Genomic DNA, 19,612 nt, shown 5'->3' with positions numbered 1-19,612 from the left:
ACAATATTCTGTCTGTACACCTTTTTAGAAAAGTAGAACTTTAAATAAGACATCTTGCTATGTTTCCGTTACCATTTGTGAGCTCTGATGATTCTTTAATGGGTCACTTAAGAGATATCAAAGAGACCATACCTTAATGGTATTTTCAGATAAAAAGAAGGCACTTCTATATTTATTTTCTAATAGACCAAGTTAGATAATGTTTGGTCCAAAATAAAAAGGCTAGGATTCTACTAAGTTGCACATACGTCATTAATATTTTGTCATTGGCTGATAGTTTGTATTGAAGTGGTTTACAGTTTCAACCATTCATACAAATTGGTCAATTATTTAAATTTCTGCAACCTTCTAGTTACAAGCTTGTGTTCTCAACCTACCGCCACAATCTTCTAGGCCTCACTAAGACTAACTATCAGAACATTCTTACCTCAAACATTTACAAACGTGAATAAGAGGAAAGGGACTGAAGGTGAAATGATAGTCCAGGTATTTGATCATTTGATCTGATAGAATTTCATCTAGTGTTTACTGTCAGAACATAAAGACTGTGCATATTTACTCCAGATCCACGTGGTTTTCATCAGGTTTCAAATAGGTTGCTAGACAAGAAGGATACAAAACCAGGTTTTTAGGAGGAGGATAATACCATGCATTTGAAATTTTACAAGTTCCTCCAAACAATGTGATGGGAATTGTAAGTGTCTGTTGGACCCCTTGTTATGTTTTCTAGATATTTTCCCCAGTTCAACCTAATGCAGAGTCCATGAAGATATAAATGTGTTTAAAATTAACAATACATTTGAAATTCACCGTTAAAACTAAACATTGAAATGTGAGCAGGAGTACTTCACACACATTTTCCATGCATTTTCTACTTTTATAATATCATGCACATGTTGAAATTTTAATAGCAAAAGCATGCTAGATGGAAACTACATGAAAGAATTGTTCTGCAGCACTCTAAACAAGTGTCTTTAGATGATGGTTAAGTTGAAGCTGGGCTCTGTGCCCCAAAATCAGGATAATGGTCTTGGAAAGTCACCTAGAACCAGAATTATTATTTTTATTTATTTTGTAAGAAGCTGAATTCTCGCCTGCACTTGCTAGTTCAACAGAAATAGGCAGCCTTCATATTCACACATTTCTGAAGTAGTGAAAAGCCAGAATTCATATGAAGATATACTGTACTTGTTTTGTTCTGGTCTAAACTGGGCCGCAGTTTATTTTTATTTTGGCTTTTTTTTAAGATCTAAAATCAAAATAGTCATAATGGTGATCTTATCTATGCCCCAGAGATTTTTTTAATTCCTGAATCGTATTGCCCCCCCCCCCCCCAATTTTGGCCTGAGACAAAAGAAACTTACTGCAGATGATCCTTCCCTTTTACGGTGACGCTTTGGGAAGTTTATCAGCTAACAATATCGTTTTTAAAGTATCGCTGGAAGGTTTTCCATGTTACATTTCTATTGTTCTATTCTATCATACACTACGTAGCACGTCTGAAAGTGTTACGCTCATGAAGAAGTTGTCTGGGGTATCGGAAACGTAACCTAGAAGGGTGACCTGAAAGTCAGATTGTTAATCTCTTATACATCTTTCTGTTATCTTGCTTTGTGCGTAGCCTATGCCTCCTTCCCCAGTAAAGGCAATAATCGCTGGTTAGTCAGGTACCAACATTGGGTTACTAGTGTAATATTGTCGATCACTGATAATATCGCCATATTCCACAGGCCAAGTTCTAGTCTGATGTTACAATGGCACTGCAGTGGCCTCCAACTGTGACCAAATCACCTACAAGCTGCCTATTTTGTAAATAAAAAGAATATATCCACTTATCCTCTTGCGATTTTTCCTTATTGTGATACACTGTAACTTATAATGCTATATTCAAACCTGTATTGAGTGAATTTAAAAGTAGAGGTTGGTTTTTGCAAGAGCAAACCAGGTATTTGTTACATGAGTAGTATTTCACTAGATGACTAACTTTTTCTTGAGTGACATTTTGGTGTGGAATCTGTACTTTAACTCAAGTATGAAAATTGAGTATTTTTTCCACCACTAAATGTGGGTGTGGGACTCTCACTGCAGCTGGGCAAAGTCATTTACTCCTGTTCTGTGCTTCGTGGAAAAAATCAGGGTGACCTGGGCAAATTGCCAGGGGCTGCCACGCCCATGACATGTCGTAACATACTTTGGTCTTATTTAGGGAAAACCCCAATACATATTTGGGGCCAAAACACTCTGCTCTTCCGCTCCCCCAGAAATAATAATACTTGCTGCCTGATTTAGATGTAATCAAAACATAGTCCTATACCTCCTCTGACTATGTGGTTATAAATAGAGCCAATCTGTCTTCTCACAGAGAAGTTTCAGCTGTTTGTCCTCTTTTAACTTATATATTCATACATGGACCTAAAACAATGTGAATTATGGCCTGTTGCCCCAGTGGTGTCATGTTCTGTCTGAGCGAGTGAGATGAGACACTAAGGACACATAGGCTCTTTATATTTTCCGCAGTCTGTGGATCTGAGGCTTAAAACATTGTACCTCTAATCAGAGGCCTGCCAGGCCCGTGGCAGGTAGAGCAATATCACCCTTGGGTTCCTAACCCCAGCTGCTTCAGTGGTAGGAGATGCTGGCTACTCTTGTGCCATGACCCCCAAACGTGCTCACACCTGTATATGGGTCCATGTCTGTCGTAAAACAGGTAAAAAGACAAATTTCCAAGAGGGATCACTATTCGATTCACCCTTCTGCCAGCCAAAGCTGCAAGGCATGCTGGGAGCTACAGTCGATGACCATGGATTTTGAAGTTAGTGGACACTATTTGTTAGAATATTGCTATTAAAGTGGTGCAGGCGCTCAGAGGCCTTAACCTCTGGAGTTGTAGGTTCAGTCTTGACCACAGCTCAGTGTGTGCAGAATCTGCACGTTTTCCCTGGGCTTGTGTCTGTTTACCCTGCGGGCTCTGGCTTCCCCCCACAGTCCATATGCTCTAGGATTTGTCCTCTACTTCCTAGGATTGGCCCCAAGCTCACTGTGGCCCTGCACAGGATATGCAATGGATAAATTAGTGGACAGGTGACCCCCCCCTAGCAATCTAACCCACTGGTGGCCTGCAAGCATGCAAACCATTCATTAAAGAAGTCACCAACCAGAAAGCAGACCCCCCCTCTCTCCACAGGGATGCACCTGAACCCTAACAGGTTTAATTTTGATTTCTGAGTCAGACTTCATCAACTCCTACCCCTCAACCATTCCTCAGGGCTTCCTGAGAAAGTAGGGCATGATATTGTACCCTCCCCCCCAATAAACCCCCCTCTCTGGACCTCTTCAAAAGATGGTCTGTGTACGATAACCTCCCAGCCAAGATCGCGCTGGGCTTCCACAAATCTCACCAGTCTGCCGGCGTGCAGGACCTAGGGATGAGCCAGCCCGACCATAACTGGCACGCCCAGGGTCCGGCTGCATTTTCCTGTTCCGTTACCTGCAGCGCTAATGTCGCTAACTTGCTTTTTTTCAGGCCACTACCTGCTCGTTTTCTTGGTAGTAAGTCTGCAGTGATGTAACACCGTTTGCATGAAATAAAACCTCCACCGACTGATGAATCAGGCCAATCGTAGCATGTAAGGCTGTTTCTAAAGCCCATGTTTTCTAGAGCTACTATCATCTTAAATGCTAGCATTTTGCCCCAATGTTGCTGTATCAGTTACAGGGAGTAAAGCGCCTCTTGTATTTTGCTATAACCCTTGCTGTCCACTGTTTGACAAGTTCAGGGCTTATTGGAGGTCAGAGGCATCTGAGGATTGAAGTGTGATTCGGGCTTACTCGGTAAGTCATTACCACGTGGAATTCTGGGAGATTGCATTGCAAATTTCAAATATTCCTCATTCCCGTGAGCTTTGAAAAGGGCAGGGTATAGTGTCAAACACCTGAAGCATAAATCTGTCCTTCTGCTCCAATTCACATAACTGTTGGTTATGACTTTTAAATTTGAAAACAACAGGAAAACTATTCCACAACTTTTAAGTGCCCTGCCAGCCAAGTCATTTAGCACTGACGGTAAGGAAAGTTATAAACATATGCTACAAATATGAGTGTGACAAAACTAATTCCATAGGATATTTATAGGACAAGAAATGCTGAGAGTTTCTTGGACAGCGAGATACTTTATTCTGAGTCAGTGCTAGTTCTCTGTTAAGGAAACTGTTTTCCTTTCTCAAATATTGCCAAACTTCTACAACTTAGGTCATGGCAAGACTGACTGTGAACTGTGTTGGACTGCCACTGGTCCTCTGCCAGACCTGGGGTGTCCCCTGTGCCCTGAGTCACGGAACTGCACAAAATCAGGGAACATCCTACGATTGGCTTATCAAAACCATGCTGAATATGTAAAGTGAATCAATGGGGATGCCGGCATCTGGCTGCTCTTTATGGTCTGATTGTGAATGTATTTTGCCCATGGCATGAATTACAAGTCTTATTAAACTTGCAGGATCATTTTTACTTTTGAGACTCTAAAAAAATGTTGAAACTGCGGTGAGTGTAACAGATACGTGCTGTACATTCACAAGCGCGGGAACCTCACAGTGCCCACATACCAACATTTAATTTGGTAAAGAAACAGAAACAGGCGATCCAGTTATTGATGTAACACTACACTGGCTCTGAAACTGCGGTACAATGCTAACTGTGTGCTACAGACAATAATGTTTCTTTGAAAGACTAAGAAATTGCGCATGAGAAAGCATGCAGCTCCACTTCGCATTTTATAACTCGAACCTGTAGGTTACACCGGCCAAGGTTACTGTCACGAATTTACGTTTGTGTCCTTAAATGCCCCAGGGCTTCTTTTTTTTTTTTAATTCCCCGTTAAAACTGATGCAAGAGGAAATAAGCTGTATTGTAAACTTGAAAGTGTCATTTGAAGTGAAACAGTAATTTCCTGCTTTATGTTCCCTTGTTCGCGTTTAGCTTTCACTCAACATTAAACGGTGGTCTGGCCAGCTTAATGTTAAAATGTTTGCTTCCAAACGGGCATCGTGGCTGTTCTGCCCGGTAGGCATGCAGTGGTCTCCCATTTCCATTCCAGCACAGCTGGACACACTGGTGACTGGAAACTTCCACGTTTCTTTAAATCGCAGGTGTCACGAGTTTGTTTATATACTTTTATTTTTAACAACTGGCAAAATTCAAAAATATTTTAGAGGAATGCAGCCAAACTGTCCAGGGAATGATTTCAAGTTACAAAACCAAGTAAAACATTTTTTGGGATATCTTGGTCATTATCTAAAATAAAACATTAAAGGTTTATACTAGGAAAAAGAATTATGGAACCGCATATATTTTGACAGCGATATGAATTTTTGTGAAAATGGCCTACAAAGCGATTTCTTTTTTAAAGCGGGCGTGTGAAAGAAACATTAAGGATGGAAAGTAAGTGTTTCAGATTTATTTTAGAAATAAAATGTGATGTGCCATTTTGTGATGAGTAAGTATTTTTCTCAGTTGTGTCACACGGTCTGTTTAGTTTCTGAAAGCAGTTGAGTTTTTTTTTTCTTGAACAGTAGGACTACATATACATATGTGTTTCCTAACGAGCATAAATAATGTTTCAGTACTGTACGTTTCTGAGAAGAAAAAATCTCCAGAAGCATTGGAGTTTATCTATACGTACATCTGAACACTTTGATGTGCCTCTGTGAATAAGTGCAATAAAGATCAAGTATTTGGGCGTTGGGGGCGTTGAGCTATTTACAGTGGCATTCATATGGGAAAAAGGAGAGAAAAAAACAAAGGTAATTCGGGGGGGCTGCATCTGCCACTCGGGCTGAGCGCTCGCTTTGCTGGGCAGCGACAAACTTTCGTCCCTCCCCTCGTTTCTCTTTTGCCAATTTGAAGCGATCCCAGTCTGGCCGGTATTAGTACAATAATAGTGTCGCTCTAAGTCAAACAGCTAACTTTGGTTTGGAATTTCAGAACTCGACACAACTTGGAACACTAGGTAAGAACAAATAAACTCTTTGTCTATGTGTTTCTAACTTTATTTTTGTTACGATGCCTCTCCAAGCAAGTGCATGCTGCTTAAGACATTTTATGCAGGGGTAAACTGTATTTTATGCATGCACAAACTTTAATTTAGTCCGTTTCCATTCCACTTTTTTCTGGTAGGTGGTCAGATGAAATGTAACCGGTGTAGCGCACAGCAGTCCGATCACAATATTTATTGAAATTTGGTTGAAAAGTGGTTTTGATTTTGCGAATTATATTCTACGGTTTGGAACGTTCAATAGTGCATATAGGCTACTTGTTTTGCTTGGAGTTACTGTACCAGTAACTGCATGTACTTTTAGATTTACTGACATTACGCAATATGTTACAAAACCTACTTGAAACCAAGTTTGCGTGGCCTAAGGTTGGGAAGGTGAATGAAACACTAAAGTTAATGTGACATAGATGTGCGTCCATTATAAAAGAATAGATGGGTTATACAGTGGCAACGAATAACTGTCAGCGATAAATCGAAAATTCTTAGGGAAAATTAGAAAGCAGACATAAAATTCTTAACTGCAATATAACCATAATGCAATTAGATTTTCTCACTGTTTTGTTTCAGAATGAATAATTTAATATAGAACAAAAGTTCAGTTGTATTTACTGTCGTTTATTTATAGAATGAAATGGAAGTTTGTAGGTTTGTTAAATTAGGTCTGCTAATCGTGTAAACCAGAGGTGCACACAGAAATCCTTCACATACTGTAGGTGCACCGAATCTGTGGCTATTTTTGAGAGTTTTGTTATTCTTCGAGTTAACAAATAAACAATGTCATGAGGTTCCAGGATGGGCTTCGGACCCCCGCGACCCTGCATAGGACAAGCTGGTATGGAAAATGGATGGATGGAAAAAGCTAGGCCGGGTGTAGTGGGTTATGTCGCGTAAATGTATTGATGAGAAAATACGGTAACACGTTTAAAACACAGTTAGTGAGCATACACTGATTACCTCTCACTTGCTTTATCCTTTTCCAAATTTTACTTAAAGTTTAGCATAAAGTTCTTTACAGATTACTAAGTTTGCAGCCATAAAACAATTTTAACCTGACTTCGCTCGTGCATTTTGAATAGGATAAGGACTGTAAATACCGCGAATCGCGTAAAGACAAAAATCCACAGATCGAGTCTCTACAGGAGCAGGTGGGAGAAGGGGGTGGGGGGGCTTTACACCGTATATGTTTTCGATTAGTCTCTTTAAATAGGGGGGCGGGGACACCTTGATGCGGAAACACGTTTCTTGCATATGCAAATTGATGACACCTCTATGTGGGAGCTTTTTGGTGAAATTGCCCGTAAGCGCGTATTGATAACAGAGAGTCTTTCGTTTTCCAATGCAACAGAAGGACGTCTTCCAGACATATAGTGCAGGCTGGGAAGTCCTGATTCTGTAATTGTTTGTACGACATACGATGAGTAAACAAGGACAGTTCTTAGTATTACTCATTTGTTAAACGGAAAATCAGACATTTTACTAGATAACCAAATAATTTTCTTCTGCATGGTATTTTAATACAAAATAATATTGAACATGAATTTGTCAGCATCAGTTTTACATTATGAAAACAATAAAAAAACATAAAATTCCTCAGTATTTGGTGCCAGCACCTTTGGCAGCAGTTACAGCTTAAAGTGTTTTGGGGTAAGTGTCTACCACTGCTTTAATGCAATTTTGTGTAATGTTGCCCATTGTTGGCACATACGTTCAAACTCTCTCAAGTTGCTTGGAGATCACAGCAGTCTCACCACAGATTCTCAGTTGGATTCAGTTCAGGACTTTGACTGGGTCACTCTAGGACACTGACTTTCTTCTGAAGACACTCCCGGGTAGCTTTGGCCTTGCATTTAGGATCGTTGCCCTGCTGGAAGATGGAATTTCAGCCCAATTTTAAGTCGTTAGTAGACTGAAACAGGTTTTCGTCTTGTATTTCCCTACATCTTGCACTGTCCATTTGTCCTTCCATCTTGACATGCTTTCCAGTCTCTGCTGATGAAGATTAACCCTTTAACACATTGCTGCCACCACCATGCATTAACTGGGGTGATGTGCTATGTTGGGTCTGCACTAAAACATAACTCTGTGAACTCCCAAAAGTTCTGTTTTTTTATTTGTTTTGCCAGATTCCTCAGGTGCTTTGCTGCAAACGAACTTTCATATGGAATTTTAAGCACTGGCTTCCTTCTGCTCTGCCTGCCAAACAGGCTGCTTTTATGCAGTGTTTTGGAAATGGTTGATTTTCTCCTGTTGCAACTACTGAACTCAGCACCTGTTTCTAAGTTACAGTTGCCCTTGGAATGGCATCCCCTTCTTGCTTGGGTGCTCTGTTCTGTGCTGTCTGATGCTTCTTCTATTTCTTGAATAGACTATTCACAGGATTGTTCAGGCACTGTGATTTTTTTGTATCCCTCTCCTAATCTGTGCTTTGTGATAACAGCCTGATCTCTGCATAGCTTTGAAAGTGTCTTGTTCTACGTGATGTCTTTGCTCCAGACTAAGGGACCTCACAAATGCTGGTGATTTTATCTGGAAATCTGTCATCAGATATTGCCCCCCCACACCTAATGCACATTGACATGGACCATTTAACTGATTGTGTGACTTATTAAGGTGATTTTGTTCACCTAACATAAGTAATGTTTGCAACTATGAGGTCAAATTATGGAATATATTTTTAATGAGTCAAAGTTTTACTTAATTTTGAATATTACCCTGACCCTGAATAGGACAAGCGGGCACAGAAAATGGATGGATGGATGGATTGATTTTGAGTATTGTTATTTTGCATAGAAAATTCACATGCAAATAAATATTAATGTATAATTTTGTTATCCAGCAAAATGTGTGTTTTTCTTGTTAATGTGTAAAAGACCTTTTACAATAGTAACACACTGATTAAGTGAGTGGTTTATACACGTGTCTACTGTTTTTGATTGGAATTAACGAATTCACAAGTTATCAAAGGCTGTTAAGCAGTCTTTGAAATACTTTTTAAGTGACGGTCCTCAATGTAACCTATACTACCACCAGGCAAAAGCATTAGGCCCCTGAATGAAAGGGATCCTGTTAAACTCTTGCCATAACACAGGGGTGATGTCAGCATTACATGTGATGCCATGGCGACAGCATTCAGTAATAGTTCTTCAGTGAAATGTCATGCAAGTCTTCAAATACGAATCACACCGGGGTGTGACCACTGATTCGTTGATTACGTAGCAAGGTTACAAACTGTCCTCACTGTATTAAAAGCAAGGTCTTGTCAGTTTTAACTGCAGTTTATATAAGCAAGTGCTGCAATTACAGTATGTGCACTGAATAAAGTATTAAGCTAATAATTATCACTAGTGCCGTAACTTTCAATCAAAAAGCCAGCTGCAAGACATCAATGCACTCCGGCCGACAAGCTAACTTAGGAATATTGAACACATGTGACGTGTATAAATCTGGTGCCAAGGTGACTCAAGCGTTACTTTTATCAAGCTAAAATGGAAACAGGCCTCCAAGAGGGCTTACAGACCCAGCAATGACTTTTAAAGGGATCTCATGGCTCGATAAAGAGTGACAATAACTAAAGTCTAGCCAGCAGTCAGCCGGTGTCAGATTTTTGTCCAGTATTCTTAGGCCATGTTACTTTGACAACTGTACATAGACCAACATTGTTATGTTACTTGTTTTAACTGAGCACATATGGAAAGAGCTGCTGATGTGCTTATTTTTACACGCGCGCACTGCAGGCTTGAAGCAGGACTCTTACCTGCGTAAGGGACGTCAGGTCCACTGTTTTGCATGGCGATTGCAAGAGTGTCGCTGCAATCCCAGCAGCTCCCATAGCCTAGGGTGACCTGCAAGGCCTTTAACACAGGAGACTTCTTATTTCCCAATAAGCATTTCAATGCGCTTCTCATTTCCGTATAATGTTTTCTCTTTCACTCATGTTTACGTTGGACAGCGACAGGATAATGGAAGCCTTGAAAGGAGATGGAAAGCTTTGAAGAATGGTGCGTCGGAACAAGTGGCCTTTCATAAAATGCATGCATGGTCGAGAGTAGAAGTCTGATGGGAGAAATACGGCTGCTGATACAGGACGACTTTTGCCCTCCAATCTTGCGACCAAGGCCTGTGGAAATCTTGGCATAAGCTAGGTTTGAGGCTATAGAGCAAAGAATCGCAGAACCTCTTATTATGGTAAACCCAAATATACTACTGCTGACAGGGCCTGGCGTTAATAGATTCCCGCTACTTTGGCCTGACCTATGACCTTAGCGTTCTCAAAAAGAAAAACTTTCTCTGGCTTTTATTGTATAAGCACCTCCTCTGGTGCTTGAATGACTGTTCCACTTCCAGTTACCCTCCCCGGAGAATGACTGGTGTCATCCCATCTTATGACAGAAGCCCACCAGCAACAACCCCACGTCTTTTTAATTTAAAGGAGAGGCATACAGTTATTGCAAAATCCGTTTGATGACAATTATCATTACATATAAAAATTGACTGGAAGCCAAGCACCGATATTATGCTATCAGCATAATATAATTGAAATTTGAAAACAAAGTGATTAGTTCGGTGGCCTTTAGAAATGCTCACTGAATAGCATGCAGCAGTGCCGTTTACGCGGCATACATCAACTTTGTTTATGTGTCCTTTGGCAGGGAAAAAAAGAATGAGAGACGGCGTTCCATTTGGCTAAGCCTCATATTGTTTTCCAGTGGAACGGAGCCTGTTCATCAGGAGGAAGCTACTAATTTATGGAAACAGGAAGACATTCAGGCAGCGATGCAGCATTCCCAAGTTAACAGATGGTATTTTGACAGGCATTACTTTAGGGATAAAGTGTTTGGTCTTTCTGACAAATTGGGTATGGCTAGGCGTGAAAAGGTTAATTTATGCATAAGAAACAGCAGCCTCTCATTAAGACCAAAAAAAAATGGGGGGGGGAATGATCACCGCATGATTAAGATACGGTGTTCCTAGAAGAGTTTTGTGATTTGTACACAAAGTTGTGAAGGGGGCCATGTGTTTTCCTAATGTAAATGTGCACTTTGTGTGTGTTTTTGTGTCCCCTGCATGTGGATTAGTACATTGCTTACTCTCCTCTTGGGTGTTCTACTTACACAAAAATATTCTGAGGTCAGGACAAAAAATGATTGGTCCAGAGAGATAGCCAATTAGACTGTAGAGGAGGTGGGACTAGCCACTCAGACATATAGGTCCTGCCTCCTCTAGCGGCTTGGACCCACTTCCTCTACAATCTTAATCATTATTTGTTAATCAGTCTCTTTATGCTTCACTGATTCTTTGGTGCAAGTGCAACTTGACTGGGGGGTCCGCTGATGTCACGCATCATGGGTATATTCTTGGCAGGAAGTCGTACCCTGATGTGCTGGAATCAGAACCTCCATTTCAACCAGTAGTAGCATAAAAGTTGTTAAACTTAGGGGAAGCAGTGGGGGGGGGGGGGGGGGCGGGTTGGGGGCTTCAAGGACCTAGTACCTCCAAAAATGCCTGATGGCCATAACTCATACTTGCTGTATGGGTGCATTTTTCACACTTCTTTTGGTCATTAGCTCATCAGTTCATATCCAAACTCACGCATCATCGATTTGTTCTGCCAAAAATGTGCTGCACCTCATCACCACTTGTCAGACTGGGGGATTTGCCATGAGTTCCTTCGTTCTTTTTCTTCCAAAAGAGGTAAAATAATGCTATTGAAAACAAATGCCAGTAATCGCTGTCTTTACCGTAAACTGCGTCTGAAAAGGTTACCTTAATATGCAGGCCTTTTCTAAGGCATCATTAGACCACTAAAGTAAAACCATCAGCAGAAGCCAGTCAGCAGTTTCACTGTGAGGTTTAAGAAGCTGGATGGGAAGCCGGCTTCTCTCCTTGCAGTTGCTTAGTAACTTCTTTCTGTTTTATGGGCTGTACCATATAATGCAAAATAACGCACAATAGTGCAGTGAGTCTATTTGCAATGCAGAGTGCAGCCTGCATTTTCAGATCAATAACACAAAAATCGTTGGTTACAAGGTGCTTAGTTCCTATTGTAGTCCTTAGCATTTTCATTTGTTGTATATTTATTAAATCCCTGTACTTGCAAGTGTAATTAGTTAATGTGTTGTTAGTTCTAGGACACATTTGTTAGCTGTGTCAGTAAATAAATGTTTGTGAAATGTTTGTTTCCTATTCCTGTCCCTTTTCAATATCTGTTTACAGTCGGGCGTTGTTTTTGCAATTCTGTCACTGCTACGTTATATGTGTCATGAATGTTTACTGTTGGGACTAAGTGTAGCTGGAAATGCACTTCAGAAACAAACAGCATTTACGAGTCTCTCTAGTCATTCATTTCCCAGGCAGAGAAAAGGGGGATGTAGAAAGAGGAGTCTGTGTTCAAACCAAGGAGACGACATACAGTGAGAAATTGGCCAGACTGCATAAATGGTAATTTGTGCAATTTAAATGCTTTTCAGTGAAAGGTTAAGTTGGTTTCTTTTTTTTTTTTTTTAAGAATCTTTATTTCCCTCGGGACCCCTGCTTTCTTCTGCTGTATTTGTCTTGCCATGCACTAGAACAATAGCCTTTCAAGATTAGGCAGTTCAGGGGCAGCTAAAACAGAGCGAGGGCGAGAGCCAACATGGGGCTGTACCCTTACTCATGAATACAGTGCCTGGGAATGCACAACAGTACACAAGGACCAGCCAGATATGTCCTACGATCCAAAGACATTTGGCTGCCCTTTCCTCACTAAACCATTTTAAATGGATTTAATAAATTAAAGGTACTGTTTCAAATAGAACAAATCACAAGACCGTGATGTAAGGTCTGAAGCGCGCGTTCCTCTGATTTGTTGCCGTCACCGTGTCGTGTACGTTGTGCGAGTGGGTGACACAGGTCGCTGGCACCCCACTGCTGTCCCTCCTGCTGCAAAACACACGGTGAGCTGTGAAATGCACTCGCATCACGTCCTGCTGGGAGGGAAACGCAAGCCGGGAGAGAGGCCGCTGCCGTGTCGCCTTCAGCGGTGGCCGATGGCTCTCTTCCCGAGGACCCGTGGCCTTTCGCCGCCGTCTCTCCCTCGGCATGGCACTCCTGCTGAGGCTTTCAGATGGCGGGAGTTAGCGGCCCATGCTGGACACGGCGGGGCCTTTCGGACGTTTGCCGTGAAAGCTCAGAAGTGTGGCTGAAGGGCCCCAGCTGAGCATCCAGAACAAACAAAACTCACTTTCTGATTTTACCATACAATAGGCACACAACAAACAGCAGGACCAGAAAAGAGACCACTCTCCACTATCTGAGAGTAATGTTTGCTACTCTGTTTTTCATTTAAATACTTTGTTCTGAATAATGAATGGTTATTGAATGGTTTTTCATCCCCCATTAAGGAATGATAAAGAGGAAATAAAGGGGGTCTTGCCTTTAATTAGCCGGCGCTTTTATCCCGAGCAACGTACAATTGAGAAAACAGGGTCAGTCTCCCTGCTCAAGGGCCCAAGAGTGAAGTCACTCTGTCGACCACAAGATCTGAATCGGTGACCTTAATGTGAGACTGAAAATTTTCTGTGGTTACCAATGCTACAAATAAATTTGGTGAAGTTTCTTCGCTAAATCTTCATTTAAAAATATTAAAAAAAAATCTTAGTGGCAAAAAAGCATCACATTATTGCAAATGAGTACATACACCAGACAATATCAGTAGTATTTTTCTGTAAGAATCAATTAGTGTATTAATGGGTGTATTGCTATATTATTGTGCTATTTTAACATATATGGAGTACTCTGCTTTTCCAATTCAGGATAAAAGAGGGTTTGAAAACAGTTATACACTAAACACCTAATTTTATACCCAAATGAAATCCAATGTAAGTGGTCGGTACAGAAATATGGTATAATTGGGTCTGTCGTCATGCTGCTTTGCAAAATAATCCAGCAGTCATGACTGCTCTACTCTTCAGGGTGCTTTCAGCTGCTTGGAGGAATATCTCAGGCTGAAAGTTGTTGCCAGTGAAACAGAAAAAGCAATTATATTTAATATATCAGGGTTTCTAAAGCTTGCCGTCTCAATTAGACCTTTTTCTGAAGACTTCCTAATGGTTCTTTCTAATGTCAATAAAATCTGTGAAATTACACTTTGCATCTCTGGTGGGGGGATGTGTGCCCTTAATGTCAGGGTTCTGTACGAACTTGTGGCTGAGCTCAATGGGCCAGATGTAGACTTTAACTTTGAGAATCCGGCCGGCCTAAAGCACTTCACGGGAAATGGTTTATAACCAGTTTCTTTTTCTCTTTAATAGGTTTTCCAAAGTGCAATCAATTAATGAAAAGAGCTGCAATCGAGCCCGTTTCTGGGAGGCACTTGGGCGCACTCTGTTCAGGTTGGGTTGCCTTGATACCGGATTTTTGGAACTTTCCGGAGCGGCATAAGTGAAATGGCGGGTGAGACGGTCATACAGTCCCTGCTTTTCAAGTGTGTATCCCTGCTGTGTCTTGGCCGCTACTTGTGTCAGAAGGACTGCACAGGAGTGGACTGTCCGCGGCTGAAGTTCTGCATCGAGGAGGTTCTGGAACAAGACGCCTGCTGCGCTACGTGCCTGCAGACAGGTTGCAAATGCGAGGGCTACCAATACTATGACTGCGTCCAGGCAGGATTTCATAATGGAAAAGTTCCTGAGGGCGAGTCCTACTTTGTGGACTTTGGAAGCACAGAATGTTCCTGCCCCCAAGGCGGCGGCCGGATCACGTGCCACTTCATTCCTTGCCCCGATGTCCCGTCCAACTGCATAGAACTGTCACAGCCGGCTGACGGCTGTGCACAGTGCAAGCGCATCGGCTGCACCCACCGGGGGCAGAAGTTTGAAGCGGGCCACACTTTCCAGATGGAGCCGTGTCAGGTCTGCCACTGTCCCAACGAGGGTGGACCTCTCATGTGCTACCCCATTCCCAACTGCGACCTGCTGCGAATTCAGAAGCCTATGCTGCCAACCCCCAGTGAGGACGAAGCACTTGAAGGCCGCCACAGTAACCCTTTCATGTATGACCACGAAGGCAATGAAGACCGTCTGTCTCAAGCACATCGATTTCCTCCTGATGAGAACTTGCCACCTGCGGAAGAGGAACCGCATCGAGTAGATGAGGAAGACTATGACTACTTGCCTACAGATATGCCGTCGCAAGATATTTTGCCAACTGAGTCTTCTGTAGTTTGGGTGTCAAGATCTGAAAATCCTTCACTGCTGGACAGATTTGATGAAATTGTAAAGCAAGAGCTCAGAGAGAGATTCGGAAGCCATGAAGTCGAGGTAAGCAAAGAAAAGGCAACTGATAGTCTCCAGACGGCGAATGAGGCCACCCCAGGGCTCCAGGAGACGTCAACTCGAGACATAGTTCCAGAGACCCAAAATGGTCAACCAGTGGTTGATTTATTGAAAGTAAGGAACAAGGAAGAGAGTCTTGTTCTACTGAAAGAGAACACAGAACCTTCAATCGTCAGTGAAAAAGATGTGTTGTATGTAGTAGACCAAGAACACAAACACAGTCATACTTTATCTGAAGCTAACCAAGAACACAAAATTATGCATAGAGGTCAAGTGAAAGAAATGGACAGTAATGTCAGCAAACAGGAGCTTTTGACTGAAGTTGACCTTGGACCCAAAACTATGCAAAGAGGTCATGTGCAGGAAATGGACAGTAACCGGAACAACAAAGATATTTTGTCTGAAGCTGACCCAGGTCACAAAACTATACAAAGAGGTCATGTGCAGGAAATGGACAGTAACCGGAACAACAAAGACGTTTTGTCTGAAGCTGACCCCGGTCACAAAACTATGCAAAGAGGTCATGTGCAGGAAATGGACAGTAACCGGAACAACAAAGATATTTTGTCTGAAGCTGACCCAGGTCACAAAATTATGCAAAGAGGTCATGTGCAGGAAATGGACAGTAACCGGAACAACAAAGATGTCTTGTCTGAAGCTGACCCCGGTCACAAAACTATACAAAGAGGTCATGTGCAGGAAATGGACAGTAACCGGAACAACAAAGATGTCTTGTCTGAAGCTGACCCCGGTCACAAAACTATACAAAGAGGTCATGTGCAGGAAATGGACAGTAACCGGAACAACAAAGACGTTTTGTCTGAAGCTGACCCCGGTCACAAAACTATACAAAGAGGTCATGTGCAGGAAATGGACAGTAACCGGAACAACAAAGACGTTTTGTCTGAAGCTGACCCCGGTCACAAAACTATACAAAGAGGTCATGTGCAGGAAATGGACAGTAACCGGAACAACAAAGATGTCTTGTCTGAAGCTGACCCAGGTCACAAAACTATACAAAGAGGTCATGTGCAGGAAATGGACAGTAACCGGAACAACAAAGATGTTTTGTCCAAAGCTGACCCCAGACACAAAACAATACAAAGAGGTCAAGTGCAGGAAATGGACAGTAACCTGAACAACAAAGATGTCTTGGCTGAAGCTGACCCAGGTGACAAAACTATGCAAAGAGGTCATGTGCAGGAAATGGACAGTAACCGGAGCCACAAAGATATTTTGTCTGAAGCTGACCCAGGTGACAAAACTATGCAAAGAGGTCATGTGCAGGAAATGGACAATAACCGGAACAACAAAGATATTTTGTCTGAAGCTGACCCAGGTCACAAAACTATGCAAAGAGGTCAAGTGCAGGAAATGGACAGTAACCGGAACAACAAAGACGTCTTGTCTGAAGCTGACCCCGGTCACAAAACTATACAAAGAGGTCAAGTGCAGGAAATGGACAGTAACCGGAACAACAAAGACGTTTTGTCTGAAGCTGACCCCGGTCACAAAATTATGCAAAGAGGTCATGTGCAGGAAATGGACAGTAACCGGAACAACAAAGATGTCTTGTCTGAAGCTGACCCCAGACACAAAACTATACAAAGAGGTCATGTGCAGGAAATGGACAGTAACCGGAACAACAAAGATGTTTTGTCCGAAGCTGACCCCAGACACAAAACTATACAAAGAGGTCATGTGCAGGAAATGGACAGTAACCGGACCAACAAAGATGTCTTGTCTGAAGCTGACCCAGGTCACAAAACTATGCAAAGAGGTCATGTGCAGGAATTGGACAGTAACCGGAACAACAAAGATGTCTTGTCTGAAGCTGACCCCAAACACAAAACTATACAAAGAGGTCATGTGCAGGAAATGAACAGTAACCTCAACAAAAGACACAATGTGTCCTCTGAAACAGAGAGCAAACACAAAAATATGCATATTATTCATGAAATGGACTTCATCAAAAAAGATCATCTGTCATCTGAAGCTGGCCGTGAGCATGGAAGCATGCATGGCGCTAACATAGCAGAGAGCAGCTCCTCAGGGTTGGGGTCCGGGCGAGACGAAAGACACTCTGCTATCCTCAGTACACGTCCCGAGACACCAGAACCCAGCACACCCACCACGGTGACAGTGAAGATCAAAGAAACAAAAGAGGCTCCTTATGTTCATCAGGCCAAGGAAGAGGATGGACAGAACGCTCTCAGGTCCCTTTCCAGACATCACGAGGGTAAGTGTGAAGTTCTTCATTTAAAGCATGAAGATATTTTGCCTTTTTTCCTGAAAAAAAAAGTTTTGAAATGTCAGTAAATGCAACAACTGCAACACCAAGGGAAAGACTGGAAGTTAGTCTCTGCCTTGTAAATCATCTGAAATATTTTTTCAAAACCTTCCTGTTGGTCTGTGTGAAAATGTGAAAGGTCTGTATTTGAATTATCCACTTGGCAGATTTTTCCAAATACCATCATGTACATATCATCAGTTTTAAGAGTAATCAGGACCCATCACATGAATTAAAAGTGAAAGAGAAGCATAAATCTTAAGACAGTGGTTCTCGTGAGTCCGGTTCACTCTCAGAACAATGTTTATAACCCAATACTGTAGTTTTCACTGTTCATTTTTCTAAACAGACTGAAGGAAGTCCAGATTGTGACTCACTCTTGCACATGATGATTGAGGATTATATCTAGTCTATGGAAATCTTACAGCAAGCATAAATATTCAACAGAAGACGCTTACTGAGGCACGGAGCCAGGCTCTGCCCCTGCTGTGCACATCCTCCGAGTGCAAACCCGGCTCCCTACTCAGAAAGAAATGCCGCTCTGGATTCTATGATGCTTCAGTTCTTGATTAGCCTAAGGAGTCTGCATGTACTCGCTGCTCAGTGCGTTAAGCGTTGAAGTTGCTAGTCCTCATAATTCTGAATATTTCTAATGGACTCCTTTCTTTGCAATTTTGGATAATTCAGCAAATTGCAGGTGAAATGCCACATTTCCAGTGGCAGTGACTCTCCTCATCAGATAAAAATGTAAGCTTACTTAAGATCCCGAAAATCCAGATGGTAGATTCGATTCCAGGACCTATTAGCAAGTAATTTAATTTTAGGAATGGCAATTTAGAAAAGGTTTCCAAAAAATATTATTTTCTACATTTAAATGAGCAACTTGGCCTATGACCAGTGTCCATCCATCCATACAAACATCCATCCATCCATCTATCTGAATCACTTGCCCAGTACATGATCACAGTGAGGCTGCAGCCTACTTTTGGCAGGACAGGCCATAAAGCAGGTGGTACCAGTCCATCACAGGGCACATACACTGACGCACACAATCCTATGTCATTCAATATAAATTTAGTATTCTGCACTTGTTATATAGTTTTCCAACAAAATTAATTATCTAAAACAAAAGGAATCCTTGGAGTACTACACTGTCATGCAGGAATTCACACACAGCGTTCATTTGTTTTGACCGTCTAAGTGCAGTAACGAAGTCGACATTCCACTGCGGTTAATTCCTTTGTATTTTTTATCACCGTGAGTGACAAGAGAACTATCCTGAAATGGCACAGTCATCTTCCTTCTGTACATAAGTGTATTGAGATAAGGAAAGGAATTGATTATCGTTTTGTGTGGCGACTGTCCAGGCGAGGCAAACAGCTGTTTCGTCGACACTGCTGGCTCCGCCCATTCCCAAAGAGTCCTTTGTTTTAACTGAAAATGTGGTCTTCATGATTGTTACCATCATTGTCTATGACAATCACATAAAGTTGCTGCTATGGAAATGGTTTCAGTTTAGTTTTCAAATACTCATATACACTCACCTAAAGGATTATTAGGAACACCTGTTCAATTTCTCATTAATGCAATTATCTAATCAACCAATCACATGTCAGTTGCTTCAATGCATTTAGGGGTGTGGTCCTGGTCAAGACAATCTCCTGAACTCCAATCTGAATGTCAGAATGGGAAAGAAAGGTGATTTAAGCAATTTTGAGCGTGGCATGGTTGTTGGTGCCAGACGGGCCGGTCTGAGTATTTCACAATCTGCTCAGTTACTGGGATTTTCACGCACAACCATTTCTAGGGTTTACAAAGAATGGTGTGCAAAGGGAAAAACATCCAGTATGCGGCAGTCCTGTGGGCGAAAATGCCTTGTTGATGCTAGAGGTCAGAGGAGAATGGGCCGACTGATTCAAGCTGATAGAAGAGCAACTTTGACTGAAATAACCACTCGTTACAACC

The 19,612-nt window shown here is 41.9% G+C and overlaps 1 protein-coding gene across 2 annotated transcripts in view; it reads left to right on the top strand.

The window, feature by feature from the left end:
* The first annotated feature begins 5,853 nt into the window (after positions 1-5,853).
* Positions 5,854-19,612, top strand: part of fbln2 (fibulin 2) — a 55,393-nt gene continuing 41,634 nt past the window's right edge. For both annotated transcript variants that reach the window (XM_023837464.2, XM_023837463.2), the window contains exons 1-2: positions 5,854-6,004; positions 14,338-17,596. In XM_023837464.2, coding sequence (XP_023693232.2) covers positions 14,473-17,596 — 3,124 coding nt within the window. In that variant the 5' untranslated portion in view covers positions 5,854-6,004; positions 14,338-14,472. The remainder of the gene's footprint in view (positions 6,005-14,337; positions 17,597-19,612) is intronic.

The sequence above is a fragment of the Paramormyrops kingsleyae genome, chromosome 8, assembly GCF_048594095.1.
Source record: "Paramormyrops kingsleyae isolate MSU_618 chromosome 8, PKINGS_0.4, whole genome shotgun sequence".
Lineage (NCBI taxonomy): Eukaryota > Metazoa > Chordata > Actinopteri > Osteoglossiformes > Mormyridae > Paramormyrops > Paramormyrops kingsleyae.
This window is presented reverse-complemented; position numbering and strand designations above follow the sequence as displayed.